Source organism: Pempheris klunzingeri, chromosome 20, assembly GCF_042242105.1.
Source record: "Pempheris klunzingeri isolate RE-2024b chromosome 20, fPemKlu1.hap1, whole genome shotgun sequence".
In the NCBI taxonomy this organism is placed as follows: domain Eukaryota; kingdom Metazoa; phylum Chordata; class Actinopteri; order Acropomatiformes; family Pempheridae; genus Pempheris; species Pempheris klunzingeri.
This window is the reverse complement of record NC_092031.1, coordinates 3254027-3274294: the sequence shown is the minus strand read 5'-3', so window position 1 is coordinate 3274294 and position 20268 is coordinate 3254027. Positions and strand designations below refer to the sequence as shown.

The 20268-nt window shown below is 42.3% G+C and overlaps 1 protein-coding gene across 1 annotated transcript in view; it reads left to right on the top strand.

The window, feature by feature from the left end:
* The window catches only part of srcap (Snf2-related CREBBP activator protein), a 33627-nt gene that overhangs the window by 2707 nt on the left and 10652 nt on the right, over window positions 1–20268 (top strand). The window contains exons 3-21 of the mRNA XM_070852230.1: window positions 1922–2107; window positions 2247–2387; window positions 2676–2868; window positions 3688–3857; window positions 4748–4835; window positions 4956–5045; window positions 8076–8249; window positions 8378–8604; window positions 8811–8988; window positions 9129–9265; window positions 10446–10615; window positions 13710–14039; window positions 14266–14452; window positions 14578–14747; window positions 16072–16223; window positions 16386–16589; window positions 16784–16948; window positions 17541–17696; window positions 18476–18805. Coding sequence (XP_070708331.1) covers window positions 1922–2107; window positions 2247–2387; window positions 2676–2868; window positions 3688–3857; window positions 4748–4835; window positions 4956–5045; window positions 8076–8249; window positions 8378–8604; window positions 8811–8988; window positions 9129–9265; window positions 10446–10615; window positions 13710–14039; window positions 14266–14452; window positions 14578–14747; window positions 16072–16223; window positions 16386–16589; window positions 16784–16948; window positions 17541–17696; window positions 18476–18805 — 3448 coding nt within the window. The remainder of the gene's footprint in view (window positions 1–1921; window positions 2108–2246; window positions 2388–2675; window positions 2869–3687; window positions 3858–4747; window positions 4836–4955; window positions 5046–8075; window positions 8250–8377; window positions 8605–8810; window positions 8989–9128; window positions 9266–10445; window positions 10616–13709; window positions 14040–14265; window positions 14453–14577; window positions 14748–16071; window positions 16224–16385; window positions 16590–16783; window positions 16949–17540; window positions 17697–18475; window positions 18806–20268) is intronic.

Below are 20268 nucleotides of genomic sequence, written 5' to 3'. Positions count from 1 at the left end.
AAATGAAAATATGGGCTTAAAGTGAAATCTCAGATGTTTTCACAGCACATCTGATTTAGGATGTTAGTTAATTTTTGTTTCTTGAAAGTAAACATGAAATAATTCTGCTGAGGTTGCTGCTGTCACTTCTCCCACATGGCACCACGATAATTAACTTTGGTCATTGTTGTTATTTGATAAACACTAATAAATAAACCAACTTGTATGAAGCAAGTGGGGGAAAAATGACTTTAGGCTAGACCCACTCGCCCTGTCAACTGTAACCCTAAAACCTGATTTACTGTCACCATATAATCACAAAATTAGCCTGCAGTCCATCGCAATCCACTTAGTGACCCAGTTGATTAACCTGCCACAGGTAGTTTGTGTGTGAGCCCCTGTTGGACTGTGGCCCGATGACTTTGGTTGCTCAGGGGCTGTGCTGGGTCTGACCTCCGAGCAAACTGTGCAGTGCTCTGCGTTGAGGTGATATTTCAGGCTTGAAGTACACAAATGGATTGGAAGTTCCTCACTGAAGAAACTGCAGAGGACGGTGCTCCTGTCATCAGTTACATCTGGGCTATTTTTATATGTAAATTTTCCATCCACTGGACCGAGCATGCGTCTGTATGCTTAGTAGTGACGTATGAGGCCGAGGGCCTTCACGGAGCGCGATAGATTAAAATTAAAGAGTTATTATTTTAAGAACTCTATTAATAAGCCTTTTATAGTATAATGAAATCATGGTTAGATTATTAATTTGGACCGGTTGTCTTTAGTAATTATTTTATGTCCACTTTCAGTTATTAAAGAGTGTTATAGCTTCATGGGAAAAACCTAAACTCTCCTAAAGTTGTAGTTTTGAATGCCTCGGTGGGTAATTCCTGATTTAACCACTGATAACCTTTTGACTTTGGTGTTTTTTACTCTGCCTGGCTGAATTATACTGGAGAGCATGTCTACACTTAATTATAGTACCAACAACAACTCACAGAGGGGGTGGGAATCCTTGGGAATCTTACAATTTATTTCGGAATTGATTTTCTAATCAAAATGAAATCTTGTTTCAATAAATAGAAAAGAGGGCACTATTTTTAGGCTCTTACTCCAGGTCACTGTGTGCTGAGCCCTTCACTTGTTCCTTTAGTCCACTGACATTCAGGATGAAACATTACACTAAAGGGTCTTGATGAAAGTTAGACTTTCCTCAGCTTTTTTTCTCTTTATCTTCATTTTTAGTTACCTGCATTAGTTTGGAGGCATGTTACAGTGTTCAGCCTGCACAATGAGAACAATGAGATAAAAGTGTAATTGCCTCGCTGGTTAAATTATTTTTGTGTTAACAGAAGCTGGTGTGTGTTCTGGAGAAAAGAGGAAAATAAAACACGAAGCACTCAACTGTTAAGTTACATCTCCAGTAGAGGAGAGCAGCTTCTGCTGCAACATTAGTACCAAGAAAGTCATTGTTGTCCAAATAACTGAATAGTTGAAGGTTGAAACTAAACAGACTGAAGTTCTGTGAAGTGTTGCAGTGAGAGGTTGTGTGCTAGCTTATAATGCTGGAGTTCAGTGCACAAAGTGTTCACAAAATAACTCTCTTGTCTTTTAAAGTCAGTTATTTAAGTTATTTAATCCAAAATGTGCTTATCTTTTATACCAAACTACAAGGTAACTCTAGTGTGTGTGTGTGTGTGTGTGTGTGTGTGTGTGTGCTGTGTGCACTGTGTCATGACTGACTTCCATCTTTTTCGTCCTGCCAACATGATGTTTGGTTTTTGCCGTTTGTGGAATTGAATCTGAAAGATTGAAGATAAGAGCTGTGCTTCTTAAGTGACTTATTGATTGTTCACCCACCCCTACCCTCAGTTCGGAAACGCTGTTGTTGTAGCTCACTAATATGTCTGCAGGATTCACTGAGTGGTTTGGCCGTTGTGTCCCGCAGGAAGCAGACATCGAGCATCGGACCCAGGCACTGAAGCGAGAGGGCTTCTGGTCAATGAAGCGTCTCACCCGCCTGACGGAGCCGCCGCGACCAAAGGTTCACTGGGACTACTTGTGTGAGGAGATGCAGTGGCTCTCTGCTGACTTCGCTCAAGAGAGGCGGTGGAAGAGAGGGGTGGCCAGAAAGGTACTTTAAGCTAACTATCAAAATTTGTATCCAGAAACGTGTAAATGTAATTCAAGCTCATATTTGCACTAGCTTACTTAAAAGACTAGGAATATTTATGTATGTCTGTTCTAAATGTGCTCTGTTTATATGTTTTTAGGTGGTGCGAATGGTGATGCGACACCATGAGGACCTGAGGCAAAAGGAAGAAAAAGCCAAGAGAGACGAGCACGCCAAAATCAGAAGAGTCGCCTCTTCTATCGCAAAGGAAGTCCGGGCTTTCTGGAGCAGTGTTGAGAAGGTACAGATGATTCCCAGAAACCAAGCAAACAAAACATTCTGGTTCAACGTTCAGCTGTGGGATTTGGGAGGATCACAGTCTGCGTTTCATTGTTTTTTATGACGGAAATAAAACACACTTTACTTTTCAGTCATTAAACTACATATATACTGACTCAACAGGTGAAACTATCAAGAATCATCATTTTAAATTTAATCTAATGTCATTTAGGTTTTTATTGTAGCTTCTGCTGAGAGTTAAATTCACCCAGTGTTGATAGTGGCGGTGTCTTGTCTTTTGTTTCTGAAGGTGGTGCAGTACAAGCAGCAGTCCAGACTGGAGGAGAAGAGGAAGAAGGCTCTGGATCTTCAGCTGGACTTCATCGTTGGACAGACGGAGAAATATTCAGACCTCCTCAGCAAGTCACTCGCGCCCACCAGGCCTGCGGAAACTGTCCCTCTGACACCCCAAAAATCTCAGCCACCTCCCGCTGACGAGGATGGTGAGAGATTTTTCTCTCTTGTTTTTCAATAAAAACCTGCCTTTTATAAATAGAGCTTACTGTCTCCATGTTTCAGTCCTGACATCGCTTTCAGAGCTGAATCATTGGTTCAGAGAGGGACGTTGTCATAGCTACACACCAATGACTGAATCTTCTTTAGCATCCACAGAGATGAAATATTTCATGGAAACAAAAAGCAGTTTCTCATTGTCAAGGTTATTGCATCTGTAAGAGAAACAACCGCGTTCTTGCGTTTGTGTGCCACCCGATTACCTGAGCTCAAACACATCTCAGCCGGACTAAGACGACGTTAAGTCTAATATTCATCACTGCAGTACAACGTTTCCAGGGTGCTGCTCAACAGCTGTCAGGCCTCAGACTTGTCAGACTAGTCTGCTGCCCGTGTGGATCAGCAGTTTATTTCCTAAAGATGGAGGTGAATAGTGTCTTTAGTTTAAAGGTTTGCTAAGTCAGGCAAAGTGGTTAATTTCTGTGGATCAAAAGTCAAGTCCCACTTTGATTTTATTGTCTGACAACGCTTTGTGGTGCTAAAGTGCAATGACGGACTGCTTAGTTATCAAGAGTGTCTCAGATTTTCTCTAATGGGCTTTTAATGTGTTCTAACCAAATGACTTCCTGAAGCCATAACCACCGAAGCGTTTCTTGGCTTTGAAAACAGCATTTGAGTCTTTATGTGGTACCTGATGAACCCATTCAGTCTTGTTCATCTGTTTTAGATTCAAGAGGTCTTTCTTTTCTCTTTTGTAGTCAGGAAATGTGTATTTTTTTTTCCATTACAAAACTGTTTTCTTTCTGCAGACCAAGACTTCGAGCCTCCCTGTGAGGAGGAGGATGACGAGGAGACCATAGAGGTGGAGGAGCAGCAGGAGGGCAATGATGCTGAGACCCATCGGAGGGAGATTGAGCTGCTGAAGGAGGAGGGCATGTTGCCCCTGGACCAACTACTGAGCACCCTCAAACTGCCACAGGTACCTGCACAAACCTGATGGAACTGTTATCTAAAAGTGGAAAAACACTGAGCTCTCAGTTAAACTGTTGTCAGGAGTTCTTATACATTATTCAATGTTTAAGCCACTCGTTTACAGGTGAAAACAAAGGTTAATATTAAAATCATCACAACTGTCTGTTGTAAATATTAATTGGAGAAATGCTGCTTTCAAATGTCCATGCTACAATTGGAGTGACCAAAAATATCCTCATCACAATGATCATCAAACTTTATTGAATTACTACAATTGGTGCAAAATAGAATGTAGGAACTAAAAAATGAAGCACACGGTCGATTAATTTTACTACTCAGTCCTCGGATAAAGGGGAAAAAATGGAGAATTTATTAAATGAATTTTAGCGTGGAGAATTAATTTGCTCTTTCACAGTCAGTTTGTGATGCTCTGCCTCAGTTTTACCAGTAAAAACATGCTCCCCTGTGGTTAACCAAAATAAAACTGCAAATGAAGGCGGGAGCGTTGTGCTGTGTTCATGAATTCCTCTGACAGCGGCTACAATCACCGGAACGACAAGCAATTGCAGATATTGCAATCGTACATAAAATGTGAAAACGGACTCTTAGTTTCCAGAAAAATATTCATTGTTGCCTCAATAAAATGGCAGAATTAGAAATACCAATAATCATAATAAGATAAGAAAAATACAATTAATTTCAGTGGCGATAACTCTTAAGGTCGGCTGTTTTTGTTTTTAATTTTCCATCAAGGTTTGTGCTCTATTATAATCCGAACAAGAGCCACGAATAAACACTGAATACGGTTACATCAAGTACAAATAACTGCTGAGTGTGTTTGGCACGGACCACAGATGTTTGCATTTCGTTTAATCACTGAATCATTGGATTACACAGGAATCGGGCTCAGATGAAGAATGCTCTGATGAAAGCTCGTCGTCGGTGGAGGAGGAAGACGGCGAATTCACTGCCAACGAAGAGGATGGTAAGACGTGGAACAAAAACATACTTGTACATAAAAAGGGGGTTATGGTTTGAATGAACTGAAATAAGACGTTTTCTTTGGTTGTCCGTTGCCGTTAGTGATCTAATCTTCTCTTTTCAGCCGAGGATGAGGAGGACACCATAGCCGCCCAGGAGAAGATAGAAGGAAATGTAGATCACGCTGAGGAACTGAATGACTTGGCCAAAGAAGGTATTCATGCATAAAATGTGCAGTGTAATCCCTCATGTTGTGTAGTCTGTAGTTATTTTGTCTTCAGAGGTGTTTCAGGATGTTTCCACCCCTGCCTTGTTTAGTTCGGTTGAGTCGAACCCTGCCCTGTAGCTCCAGCAGGTGTGAACACAGCAGTCGCACTTTGGTGGGAACCAAAACAACCGGACTGAAACCTTGTTGAAGAGGTGGTTTTGGTTCGGTTACAAACAAACACTCCGGTACAGTTTGTTTGTGGTGAGAAAGTGATCCGATCTCGACCCGACACAACTGCAGGAAGCGTTGCGTCTGCTTGAATTGAATCAGCTCCTGTAATCAGCTGCACTCTGAATTCTCCATTCAGTCTTGTATTGATGATCGCCTGCGGTGGCTCCAGCGCATCAACAAATTATTATCCAGCCACAGCTGCTCCTTATTTTCAAACAGTATCGTTTGCCTAAAGTAATAAATGCAAATGATGTAATAAATGATGACCAACCTGCGTTGATGTTCCCCCATTGTGAAACTGCAAAGTGGCGCATTAATCTATTTATGGAACAGAACATCAGGACTTCTGGGAGTTTTCCCATGTAGAGATTGTGACGAATTAGAGAGCAGTTTCTTCACGCATCACAAATTTTGGTCTGCTTGTAAATGCTGCTGTGTGAACACAAACCAAACTCGAGGCATCAAAAGAATCACTACACCCTCAAAACTCTGCTCAAATTCTCCCTTCCAGCGTATTTAGAGAATGCAAACAGAGAAATGGAGGAGCAGCGACTGCAGGAGGCAACGGCCTCGTTGCTACATAGCGTCCGACACAGAGGGTTAGCAGACATGAGGGGAATTGACTGGCTGTCAGTGCAGCATGGAAAGTGACAGAGCTGGTCGACTCTCCGCTGGGTGGACGGCGTGTTCGGTGGAGCTTTGCCATCCGTTAGAAGCACATTTATGGAGTTTCTGTGTTGAACCTGTGCTGACGGCTCTACTGTGACAGGCTGTCCCATTCGTTGTGGGTGGAGTGTCGGTAAATAGCCATAAAATTGACCGTTCTTAGGTCCTGAGTATATTTTAAGCTCTAACTGCGGCAGTTATCGGCAGGGCCATGTTTTGTTCTTACAGCTACTGAAGAGGAATAAATCTCGTTAATGTGTGACGTTGTTTTCCCACCAGCTCTGATCAGTGTTGCTGATGCTAATGCTACCAGCAGCTACGTGTGAGAGGCCAAACTGGGGCTCCAGTTAGCCAGCGTTCTGGTTTTTGTGCTTGGTAGGGCAGCGAGCAGGTGGGGGTGAGAGACGGGGTTCTCAACTTTTACTGTAGTATTTTTCAAGGTTTCAAAAGTGCTTGGATTTTGAATAAAGTGCTTTACATTAATAAAATAAATCACCATGTGACTGTGAATCGTTCGCTGAAGTCGGGGGAGTCTAATTGATAACATAAAATATATTAATCTGGCATCAGAAAAAAGAATTCACAGCAGCTCAATAGAAAGACAAATCTGAAAAGAGCACAAAAGATGAGATAAATGACAAACACTATAAACATAAATACACTGTACATCCTCCATATATACAGATTATACCCATGGATTGTTAAATTGCCCAGGATATGAATAACTGGCATGGGTGTGGATTAATTATTTCCATAAATGTGTAAATAAACATGTAAATTTCAAGTTATAGATTGTATGGAGTAAAGTGATTATAGTGATGATGAATAGTAGTGTTCTGTTATGTTAAGGGTCTTTTTTGGGATTTGATTGGAGCCATAAGGTGCTGGAAAAGCTTGAAAATGGACCTTGTTCATCCTTAATGTTTGTGTTTGAAGGTGTTGATCTGAGTTGATGCTAATTGTTTAGACCATCTCACAGGGTCACAGCTCATCCTGGAGAAGTTTTGGAAAGTCGGTGTTACATATACTCCACTGTTGTTGAAGTAGTTAACAGTTATGACCTGAAGTTTTTGAGTTTTACTCTGGAAAAAGCTCAGGAAATTTCAAGCAGACGCATATGAGCAACTTTCTGAGCAGAAAGTACTCGCTATGAATTTAGTTGGGGAAATCTTCTGTAATAACATCTTGAGCCAGAATCTGTTTGACTGTGTTTACAGTAGAAAAATGAATCCTACCTTGGCCTCGTTTGGCCCAGAAGCAGCAGTGACACACTGGAGCTGGTGTAGCTGCAGAGTAAAGTTCAGCTCTATTCTCACATCTATCACCTTTGTTATACCGCTGAACTTCACAGGCCTCATTTGAACATCAAAATATTTCAGTTGAGCCACAAAACCTGGTTTCCTCTTGAATATTTTTAATGGCCAGAGGACGAGAACCTTGCAACCACAAATCTTTGACTTTAAGAGAAACAACATATAATCTATGGTGCAGGGACAGACTTATTTTTAATAGGCATGCATATCCTTAATTTTGGCTTTGACAAGGCTTTTTGGCTTTCAAACTTAAAAGCTTACATTTGAAGTTAACATTGCAGCACAAATGACTCCTGCAGATATACAGCACATCTCTCCCCTCAAACATCTAATAAAGCTCTTTTGCCTTCGGTGATTTAAACCACAGAAAAACCTTTTTGATTCTGTCCTCCGCAGTCGGATCATTAAACATTTTCTTTGCACTGACCCTGGTATCCAGCCTGTGTCCTACTGAATTTCTGAAGCAAATCTATGAACCCCCAGATAACTTTGTACAGCTCTATAGCTGTACAGTCCCCATTTTTAGACTCCTTTTAAGCCCCATATCCCTGAAGCGTCGCTCAATATAAGGAAGACACGTGCATTGAAAAGTTGGGTGCACAATATGTAGAATAATCAACATTGTAGCATATTGTTAGCTTAATAATTGACTTTGGCGCTTTCCCAGCAGCTATTTTTGTGCTTTTTAATTGTTTTGAAGTAGCTGTGTGTTGTATGAGCCAGTTAGCTGCATGCCAGTAAGCATTTCATCCATTTTGAGCAGTGCCCTGTTTAAAAACCAGGAGCAGTAAACTTCTACCCCGACACATCTTTGCTCCCCTTGTAGGTGACATGAGTGTTGAGGAGCTGCTGGAGAAGTACAAAGGAGCGTACGCCTCAGACTTTGAGGCTCCGTCTGCGTCTGGTTCCAAAGTAAGCTCTGATTCGGAGGTGTCAGGGGACGAGGAGGAGGAGACTGAAGAAGATGAGAGTGACGCAGAGAGCAACACTTCCTCCTCAGGTATTAACCAGCTCAAAATAATCTCATGTAAATTGTTTATCTGCTCCCACTCTGACGAGCCAGAGGTGTCAAAACTGTTCAAAAGGGAAATGTTTCCTTCTCCATAAATGATATCCCTTTTTCTCAAGATTCACCAGGAGAAAGCGCAGAAGATGATGACAGCGAGAAGGATGAAGAGGAGAGCGAGGAAGGAGATGACAGTGACGACTGTGGAGATGAAGGGATGGAGATCTTGCTGAAGGAGGGAGACAACAGCCCACCTTCGTCAAGCTCACGGCCAAAGAAAGAGATCAGCCATATTGCTGCTACTGCAGAGAGTCTGCAGCCTAAAGGCTACACTTTGGCTACTACAAAGGTCAGTCATGAATATTTTGTTCTAAGCTTAAATGTCTTTAATTCTGGAGCAATTTATTTCAAGGGTTTTCTTAGTGACAAAGGGCAGTTTTGTAGCTTAGAAAATAGTCTAAGAACTAAGATCTGTGTTACTTTTTGTGTGTTAAAGTGCAAAAACAAAGTCCTGCGCTTTTATGAACTCGATAATTTTATTTTTTGCAATAAAAGGTCAAGACCCCCATCCCATTCCTGCTTCATGGGACGTTACGAGAGTACCAGCACATTGGACTCGACTGGTTGGTCACCATGTACGAGAAGAAGCTCAATGGCATCCTGGCTGATGAGATGGGTCTGGGCAAGACCATCCAGACCATCGCTCTGCTCGCTCACCTCGCCTGTGAAAAAGGTTGTGATGCTTTTTAGTGCTATTTATACATACAGCAGTTCACTGGTTCATTTGACTTTATTGGGATTATCTTTTTTCGGAGCGCTGCTCAAATTTCTATGCAGCAATTTAATCCATGTATTGTGACCGCTTGTGTGCAGGTAACTGGGGGCCTCACCTTATCATCGTCCCCACCAGTGTGATGTTGAACTGGGAGATGGAGATAAAACGCTGGTGTCCCGGGTTTAAAATCCTCACCTACTTTGGCAGCCAGAAGGAGAGAAAGCTAAAAAGACAGGTAATCACTAACCTCTAATAACGGGTAATTAGTCTGGAAGGGTAAAGCTTTCCTATGATTTACATTTAAGATGAGCAGCTGTAGTTTTCTTGCTTTATGCTCCTTGAGAACCTGATGCAACACTTTCCTTCCACTGTAGTTAGCTGTAATGAAAACAGTTGTTTTTCCAACTGGGAATCGACAGAAGAAGCGACACCTGTCCCGTCCAGTCTGCACTGAACACCATCTGTTAATACCTACCCATTACTTACTTATTGTACTTTCCATCCCCGCTTGGAGAAAGTAGAGGTAGTTGTAGATGGGTTCACTGTAAGTGCTCATAGTAGGAGATTTGTGTTTTATTGATGTGTTTTAAACAGCTGTTTGTCAGCAGCAGCTCCTGAGGAGCTAACCTGCCGTCACCAGACTGACTGCTGATTTCTTCACACAGAGCTGACATGAAAATCATTGTGGTTCAGTAACTTCCTGCTCTTGGTGTTTGTATGTCGCCTGTTGATTCATTGATTTTTAGTTCCCCGCCCTTTAAAGTTTGTGAAACATACAGCTCGCTGACAGGCCGGGAGCCTTGATCAATCACACATATACAGCGGGATATTTGTGGGATTTAAACAGCTGTTTGTGCGCTAAACGCTAGAAATATAGACTTGAAGCATTAAAAAAAACAATAGATCCACGTTCAGTGTGGACTGATTCGTTTTAACATTCACATATTATGTTTTTTAATGTCTTGTCAATGTAAATCTGTGTCCCTGCTGTGTCTGGAGACCAAGCTAACAGCCAAACTACGAGGAAACTTCATCTTTCAGTAAAATGAAAGCCTGCTGTTAAGATTTGGCTCCCAAATTGAGTCCTTCAGCGGGTCGACTGTCCCCACTGAAAACCTCCTGAATCCACCTCGCTGCCCGCCATTGTTTTGTCCTCATTAGCAGAGAGTGAAGCAAATTTCAGAAATAGTTGGAAAACAGAGAAAATGTGTGTGTTTGAACAAAAAAGCATGTAAATCTATTCTAGCAGTAACTCCATGTACAAGTGCGAACTTAAATGAGCATCATATGGGACCTTTAATAAAATATGAGCATATCGAGACTTGTAAAAGCACTTTCTGTGTGAACGGCCCATTAAGAGCACAAATCTGAACCATATTGATTGTCTATTGTGTTTGTTTTTTTTCCTCTCATAGGGCTGGACAAAGCCAAATGCTTTCCACGTGTGCATCACTTCGTACAAGCTGGTGCTTCAGGATCACCAGGCCTTCCGACGCAAGTCTTGGCGGTACCTGATCCTAGACGAGGCACAAAACATCAAGAACTTTAAGTCCCAACGCTGGCAGAGCCTGCTGAACTTCAACAGGTCAGTAGAGTTCGGTGTTTTTTGATGTACAAACTGTTGCAATTAGAAACTGATGTGATGCTTCAAACCACTAAAAGGTTAGAAGTATTTTTACTGCTGCTTTTAACAGAAACATCTGTGGATCTACAAACTTGGACAAATCATCAATAATGTAAAATAGTTTCATCTGCCCTTTGAACATTATGCGTACACACCCAGTCGGACTAGTCAGGTCCCTGTCTTGTGTCGGTGGGTTGTTGCTTAAGACTCAAACATGCCTTAGCACACATCCTTGCCTCTGCAGACATAATTGAGCTGTCAAACCAGCGCAGTCTATGTACTCTGTGTGCTTTGACCTTGCATATTAAACAGGATAGTGCTGAGGCAGAAATTCTGACAGTCTGGCACAAAAAAAATGTTGCTATATGCAGGAGACGAGTACACCTGATGCTCATACAATCCAAAAGGTCTCTTGGTGTCTTTTACAACCACATGTATTAAAGTCTGCTGTCCCTCACTGATGAAACTGAAATATTAGGTCAGTTTTAAAGCACAGGCATCGCATCGTCTCATAGTGGTTGAAAGAGACGTCTGGTGGCAGTAGCTCATAGCAGGGGTCAGTGTTTGGTGGTTTGATCCCCAGAAACTCCTGTTTGTATGTCGATGCGTCCTTGAGCGACATACTGAACTCCAACTCACTCTTTAAGTGTGTAGTGGGGAAAAAAGTTCCATAAACAACAAAAACACATCCACATATTAAGCTTCAAGCACCTCCAGTGCTGCCCTCTGGTGTTTTGAAACACACATGTTGTACTGTGTGACACACAGTGAGGGATCCTGCACAGATGTCAGTAAAGCATGCAGTGTAGAGGCAGTTTCACTTTTTGTTTTCATGGCAGACTGGTTGGAATCACTGAAAATGGTTGGAAATGTGAAGAGAAGAACATTTTAGATGGGCTTTGACGCAAATGTTCATGGTTTTCCAGATCAGTTTCTGTTTTACTTTCATGTTTTTACATTAATGTATCCAGTTTTTCCCCAAAATCACTGTGCTGATATTATATCTTGCTCTCTGTATGAGATAATAACCCATTAGACCACACTGAGATGATCCAGGTTCCAGCGTTCTTTTAGGAAATCAGGCTTGTGTGTGGAAAATCTGAACCGCTGTCATAAGAAAAGCATTATGTACCAAGTAGTTTTGTATAAACAAGTAATGTTCATTGAAGAAAAGAAAAAAACAAACCCACCGGCCTCTGTAGTACGTCTAAGCACATCCAATAATGCCTCTGCCTCATCTGTAAGCAGTTGCTTGTCACAGAAAGTCTTGAGTGCATTGAGCTGTAAAAGACACGCCGTCATTTTGTATTAGCCATGTTTGGCTTTGAATGCATCTGCAGAATACAGCAGAGCACTGAACTGTTTATCCACTGTGTGTGTGTGTGTGTGTGTGTGTGTGTGTGTGTGTGTGTTCAACCAGCTATCTTCTTCCATCTTACAATTTGAAGTGTTTATTTCCTCATCAAAGTGGTCGTAATCAAACTAACTTGCCATTATTTGGCTGCTGGCCTGTTCCAGCTGGTGTTAATGTCTCGCTGTTGCACTGAGCTTCATGTTGAAAGAAGCCTCTGCACAGAAGGACGGACACACACACACACACACACACACACACACACACACACGGACACACACTGTTTTATTACAAACAAGCTTTTGGTCGTAGATCTTCCTCATGCATACAGGGTACATGGAGAATGAGAGAGTGTACATATTAGGGATGGACTGTGATTTTCAAATATTCGTGTAATTATTAATAATCGAATCGTCTTTTTTAAGAAGTGTATTTTCCTCAGTAGTACACCCGTCAGGAGCAGTAGATTCTTTGTGCCCACATCTACAGAGACCTGGATTCATCTCAAAACCCCGGATCAGTCTCTGATTTTTTTGTTGTTTGGGCAGCCGGAGTCTCATTTCATGCAGCCCATCTTCCAGTCACCGAACATTAGATAGAAGCAGCCCGAGGATTCAGCTGGGTGAGCTTAGCTCTGATCCCGGCTCTCTCTCTTCTCCTCCAGGGGAGATCGCCCCTCCCGCTGTGGCGCTTGGTCCGCGAGGATGAAAGATGTCGAGGGCAGCGATCAAATGAGCGTCTGCTTTAATTCAAACGTGTAATTCTGCCGCCAGTAAAAAGTGTTTCAGCAATAAAAGCGAAAAAAATGGCCTTGAACAAAATATTAATTTCAAAAAGTTACATCTCTGATGCTTGTAAGTTTAACATCTGCAGTATCTCTCTTATCTTTTATCTATTCTTGAATGTACTGACGAGGGAGCTGTACCCAGCATGCCGTTTGGCGGTGTAACAATTAATAGGGGCGCCCTCTCAATGCACTACAGTGTGTACTTGTGGTGGTAGTAACGCACTACTAGTAAATATGTCATGTTATACTGTTGGATTACTTTTTAAAGATTTGTTTTCATGCCAAAGTTGCTGTGATCAATATTTTAATCATAGTAGTTTCATGAGGAGATAACGAGATAACGCCAAAGGGGATTATCGCCTGGTTCACTGTTCTCCTCTGCTCATCGTTTGGGTTTTCTTGCCCATAACTTTACTGCTTTAAGATAAAAGAAGCTCTTACTAATCCATGGTACACTACCTGCTCAGCACCAGACAGCAGGCAGACACAGTTGGCGACTAGCCAGTGAACATAGTGGAGCATATAGCAGCTAAAAGAGGAGTTGTTGGAGACCAAAATTAGGCAGAGAGTGAACTTTTGGTTGTTTAGGAGTTCAAGAATGTGACTCCAAATGAATATTTATGGTTCTCTGTGTTTTCTGGATGTGTGAATGTGCAGCTGTTTGTTGTTTTTGCCATATAAACTTTATTAGATGATAAAATGTCAGTGTTGTGTTTACAGCTTGTTGCACCCGGCGGCCAAAAATAATCAGTCAGTGCAGGTTTAATGAGTCCGAAGCATCTGCTTTGAAATCCATTTGACTGAGATTGCATTTAATCTAAACTACTCCTGTTCTTCTCATCTGTCATCTGTCATCCTAACGATATAAATCTTGGCACATTTATGTAAACGTCTGCTCTGATGTCTCCCAATTTCAGCCACCGGCGACTGCTGCTGACAGGAACTCCTCTCCAGAACAGCCTGATGGAGCTGTGGTCTCTCATGCACTTCCTCATGCCCCACGTCTTCCAGTCCCACCGCGAGTTCAAAGAATGGTTCTCCAACCCGCTGACGGGAATGATCGAGGGCAGTCAGGAGTACAACGAAGGCCTGGTCAAGAGGCTCCACAAGGTGCTGAGGCCGTTCCTGCTCAGGAGGATCAAGATTGACGTGGAGAAGCAGATGCCCAAGAAGTATGAGCACGTGGTGCGCTGTCGCCTCTCCAAGAGACAACGATTCCTCTACGACGACTTCATGGCACAGGCCTCGTAAGTTACCGCACAGTTTTGTTCAAAAGCAGAAATGATTCAGTGCCTAATAAACTGTGACGGCAATATGAAGCTTTCTTTTGAATTTATTTTTACAGAAATTGGGGTTTGGTTTCTACCCTCATCTCAATTATTCCCCTTTTATTACTATTATTTCTTGTAATCTTAATATTACTAGTATTTCTCACCGTTCATCACCTTCTTTCTTTTTTTTTTTTATTCACAGGACTCGGGAAACGCTGGCCAGCGGTCACTTCATGTCTGTGATCAACATCCTAATGCAGCTCCGCAAAGTGTGCAACCACCCCAACCTGTTTGACCCTCGACCCATCCAGTCTCCCTTCATCACCCAGCCCATTGTTTTCCATACAGCCTCCCTGGTGCAGGACGCCCTGGAGGTCTCTCCTTTGAAGGTTCGCATCAGAGGAAATCTTTAAAAAAAAAAAAAGCTTTGATTTGGTCAGAAAATCACATTTTCATGTATTGAGCTTTACTGAGAACTTGATTCTGATTAACAAGTTTGTTCTGCTGTCCGCAGCGATGTGACCTTTCTATGTTCGACCTTGTCGGTATGGAGAGTCGCGTGTCCCGGTATCAGGCAGATGTTTTCCTGCCACGCTACAAGGTCAGCCGCCAACTAATTCAGGAGATCACAGACTCGCCTGAACCCCCTCCGAGACCCAAACCAGTCCGCATGAAGGTCAACAGGTACAAAGTGCAGTTACTACTAACGCAATAAGAAGTACAACAACAATACATGTCAGGTTTTAAGACTCTGACATGCTCTCATCTGTAACTGCTGTGTATTTCCCTGCTGGAGCAACTTGGCTTAAGTGCTTTGCTAAAGGTCCCCTCAGTGTGTTCAGGCTGCCATCAATGCAATTAAAAGCTCAAAGTGTCAGAGGATCATTGGCTGCCAAATGCTGTTCACCTTTTCTTGACTGTCAGGATTATATCCTCTATGTTCCAAGATTTATGTTGATTCGCTAAACATTTTTGTATCAAGTATCAAAGCGACATTGTATTGGCAACAATAATTTTAAGAAGCAAACCTTCATTTCATATATTAAAGGATTACTCAGGTGTTTTTGAACCTGTGCCCTATTTGTATATTTGGTATATAAACTTTTTTGGAATTAGTCCAGTAGATCACCTCTCTTGCTAGCAGCCAAGAAAGGGAGGTAAATGAGCTTGTAATGGCTGCAGTGTAATCCTACGGGGGAATTGTGCCCAATCAAAGTACAGTACGTCCACTAAAAGTGCTTGTTTTGCCACTGAGAGGCTCAGATTGTTGTTCCAAGTTTCTGACAGCATTACAGACAGGATCCCTACAGGGATAGACCTGAACGCTGTTGTATCATGCTACTCAACCCTACCAGATACAATTGGAAAAAACACGATTTTACCTCGCAGAATGTGGAAATGGCTGGACTACCACTTCCTCAGTTAGTTAGTTTGTCTTTGCTATTGTGTGTTACACAAATATGGTTATGAATACAAACTAGCCCCTTAAAGCACCAGAATTCACACGATAACACCAACAAAGAAACCGATCGAGACCACGGTAGACCAGCAACACTCGTGTAAAATTAGTGTTTTTGTCAATGGAGTCTGGTGGTCAAACCGGGTAATGTAACTACTGTTTCTAGTTAAATAAAAAAGGATCTTACATGTCTATCTCTGAAGGGATCCTGTCTGTGATGTAGTCAAATAGCCTGTCAAGCACTTTTCGTGGACGTACTTTGATCTGGTGCAGCTGAAGGATCACATTACAGCCATTGTAGCCCGTTCTTGGCTGCTGGCCGACGATCTAATGGACTATTTCCAAATGCTTCTTAGTCATTTAGACACCAAATTATGTAAAAATAGGGTCCAGGTTTAAAATTACCAGATTTATCCATCAAAAATTCAATTCTGTATTGGCACTCGATTCATAGCCAGTGAGTAATTAACCCAGAAGTGTAAAGTGTGTTGTATGAAACAAATGAATACAGTGTTTGATTGATTGTATGTTGGTATGTCTGTATTTTAGGATGTTCCAGCCACCTCCTAAAGGTGATAATCGACCGGTCCTACTGATGAACAAACCCACCTGCTCTGTGCCCCCTGCAGCACAGACCCCCAAACCTCCTCCAGCAACCGAAGTCACTGCAGCTCCTGCACCTGCTCCCGTAGTTCAACAAGGCAAGTGAAGGGAGGGAAAACTACTTGCTAACAAAAAGCCTGAACATGATTTCAGCAGCACTACTTAAAAAGATTTATCACAAAAAATGATTTTGTCACTGCAGATTTTTTTATTTTTACTTTTTTGCTTATTTCTCCTTTTCCTTTTAGTGGTGTGTTCAGTTGCAACCACGGCCCCTCCACGCCAGGCCGTGCATCTTACTGCTCAGACTGCAGTGAGATCCACTGCTCCAAAGCCGGTGCTCACCGTGCGGCCTCCCACTGCTTCCTGCGCAGCCAGCATCCCAACTCATCCAAGTCCAAACCCCACCAACGTCATGCCCCAGAGGGTTCTGCTCAGTCCAGATATGCAGGCTAGGTTGCCTTGTAGGTGTCTTTTTTTTTTAATAAAGCCTACTAACATTATCATCTTTCAACTCAAGTTGTTTTAAGTCGATTCAGCTTTTAAATCAAAGACTTTGCTCATAAACTTGTGCTAATCTGTCGTAAAGACAAAGAATAGCCGACTCTGTTATAAACTGTTTCTTCTTCTGTTTCTTCTTTCTGTCGTCCTTCCTAAGCTGGGGAAGTGGTGAGCATAGCCCAGCTCGCCTCCTTGGCAGGGCGGCCTGTGTCGTCATGTCAGGGCAGTAAACCGGTTACCTTCCAGCTTCAGGGCAACAAGCTGACTCTGTCTGGAGCCCAGATCCACCAAGTCCCAGCAGCTCCTGCACGCCCCGTTCAAGGTGTGTGTCTGACGAACTTGTACTTCTTATTGGTGAATGAATTAACTGAAGTGGTTGGTTATTTTCCTACAGAGATTTAGCTGCTTTTAAATTCCCTTTTTAATTACAAATAAAGCTGTAGAGTCATCAGGTGCATAATTTATGCGTAGTAACCCACTAATGAACATCTATCTACCAAAATAAAATACAATAAAGAACTAACTATTTTTCCAGTAACTTTCCACAGACCATCACTGGAAAAAATGTATTTATGTAGTAAGAAACCACTAAACAGTTTAGTCTGTTTAAACAACATTTTAAGAGAAGACATGCCTTCCACAAATGTTAGTCAAAAATATGTTTAACCAAGGCAAAGAAAAAGTTTATTTGTTTATTTGTACAAAGTTTAAATTGTATTTGCTGTTTCTTCAACATATACAAAAAGAGTTTAAAGTCTAAAATTGTGCAGCTCAACATTTTATCTGTTATATTTATTTAAACCTTAACAGAATGTTTGAGGTTATCGGGTACGGTGTGTGTGATTAATGTGGTAACTGGAGAATCTGAAGGGAAGAGTCCATGATTACCTTTCTGACTCGCTCTCACACTGCAGGTAATGTGATGCACCTGGTGTCCAGCGGTGTGCAGCACCACCTCATCAGCCAGCCGGCCCAGGTGACCGTCCAGAGCGCAGCCAACACGCATCCGGCAGGCTCCTCCGCTGCTGCCCTCGCTGCAAATCGGCTGCCTCACAATGTCTCCTCGCAAGGTTTTTAACCCTTCTTTCTCTTCCGCTGTCTTTCATGTTGACACGAAGCTTAACTGAACGTCTGTATTAGTCTAAAAAGTTGTTTTAAAGCAAAAACGTGGGAAGTTTTTCCTCATCCTTTTATTTTTTTAATAGATTTCTAGATGCCACAAACAGCATCAGTACCAGAAAAAAAATCCCACCCAAAACAACATCAAATGCTGCAGTGTATTAAAAATGAATTACATATACAAGACTAAATAATACCAAACTACGACAGGAAATGCATTAATAAAAGTATGAAAAGACGGAGAAGCGGCCAACAGCTTCCAAGGATGAGCAGAGTTTTTATAAGAAAGACTGTAAAGGTTCCTAGAGTTCCCCGATTTAGGATGGAGGTCATGGGTCAACTTCTCCAGAGGAAGAAGAGCTGATATCTGTGATGCGTGCATGCTGACTGTGGGGTCCTGCGGGGGTGGACCATCGTAGCAGGAGTCACTTCTTATTCGGAATACAAGAATTATTAACAAAGATTTGGATCACAGAAGTATATACGTCTGTGTACGGTTACATGACCAAAAGCGTGCCTGTGTGTATTGTACAGTTATAACAAAGGTGTGAGCTGCCGCCAGGTGTAAAATACAGCCTATGAAAGAAGTAAAAATGTTCATGTATAGATTTAAGTACTTTTTGGGAAGATCCCATCACGTCTTGGTCCAATCTGTTGAACCGCATCCTTTTTTGAGGTTATCCACTGACAGCCTTGTTTCTCACTGCTGATATGTTGTGTGTTTCCTCAGTGCCCCCTTCCATGGTGAGCAGCCCCGGCGTCGTGAAGATCGTTGTGCGTCAGTCAGCAGGCAAGGAGGGCGGGCCTGTGCCCACACTCGCAGTGGCCCCTTCCCCTCGTGTTGCTCCTCAGGCCTCCCCTTCCCTGCACCCCCACGCCAACACAAACCCTGTCAGAAACACCGCTCCACTGCAAATTGCTCAGCGCACCCCCGGCCCTGCCACTGCCCACTACACCATAGCTCCTCCTGGAAACCCTAGCTCAACCCCGAACCAGCCCCACCCCCCTCGCCCTGTCCTCAAAGTAGTGCAGCCTCCTCCATCGAGCACAGAGCAGCCAGGTGAGAGAACGAGCTCAAGCTATAATTCATAAGGCTGGCTGCATGCATGGCAAGCAGAACTGGGTCACATAGTTATAGCAACTAATCTTTAGTAATTTTTTTTTTTTCCACCGTCCCACTCCAATTTTTTTAATCTGCTTAGTACCACATGTGTGCTGTGTGTGTGATTTAAGCTGAAATATGCAGTTTAGTATATTTAGAGATCCCCTCTAGACATGTTAAGATATGAAAATATTCTGCTTTCAATAATAATTTGTCTCTGATATGGTTTTTCTATTTAAAGAAAGTTGAATTACCCCTTAAAAAAAATCTTAAAATTACACCGACGACTCCTTCTGTAATTGGGACATGGTGGCGTTAATGAAACTCAGGTAGATTTCTCCACAAAGGTGCCCATTTTCTGCTCTGCCATACATACACAGTAGGGGTGTAACGCTACACAAAATTCAGTTTGGTATGTTCCTCTGTATGGTTACAGCGGAGAGAAAAAAGAAACGTATAAAATAACATTTTGGTCTTTTTATTTAGAAAAATGTAAACATCTTGAGCAGATACAACAGTAACCTGTCGCTTACACACTGACGCCTCAGTGTTAATAATCTAATCATGTCTTTATATAATGATATCTCAGTCAGAGAGGCCAAACCACGACTCTTACTACCGTACATTCCCCCCCTCAGAACTGGTTCTGGCACTGTGCTGTTTGAGCGCAATAAATATATGCATTGTTAATTTTCACTCAAAGGTGGAGTGAAAAGCCGGCGGTCACAGAGAGAGAGAGATGATTTCACTACTGTGATCAGAGCACATTTTAATAATAGTACTGCACTCAATCAATGCTATGGGAGCCTCCTTTGTGATTCAGATGGCAGCGGCAGTACAGAGTAACCAGGCTGAGTGGTGTGCAGGCTCCAGTAATCCATCACATGGACGAGCAGAACGATAAATTTAAAGTATTTTGACAGTAATTAAACATACTCGTACCAAACCAGACATTCATACCAAACTGTACAGCTACACCCCTAATACACAAGTTTCTATTTAGCTTTCAATAAGTCCTCATCTGCCATGACAAAGGACTGCAGACAGGCAAACTAACAGCAAGTGGAAGGAGATATAATGACACAGAAAGGTGCATCCTTGAATTTACAACAGCTCCATCAAAAGTCAGACTGAAGCTAATGTGAGGCAGAATTAAGCTTTCACTGTTTGTTTAATTCAGACACATTCGAGCTGTGAGGGGGGGAGACACAGCATCTTCTAACACTAATACAGTTAAAGTAAGAAAGCTTGGTTCTAAAATATAATCAGGGGAAAGGAGGAAATGTGCATGTGCACTGGAGGCTTCACTTTTTTATGTCACACTTGTTTAAGTTGCATATTCGACCATGATTGGCTTTCAAACCAGTTGAGATGTCACAAAAATAAAACATTTTTGGCTGGAAGGGCGCTTTAAATAGCCT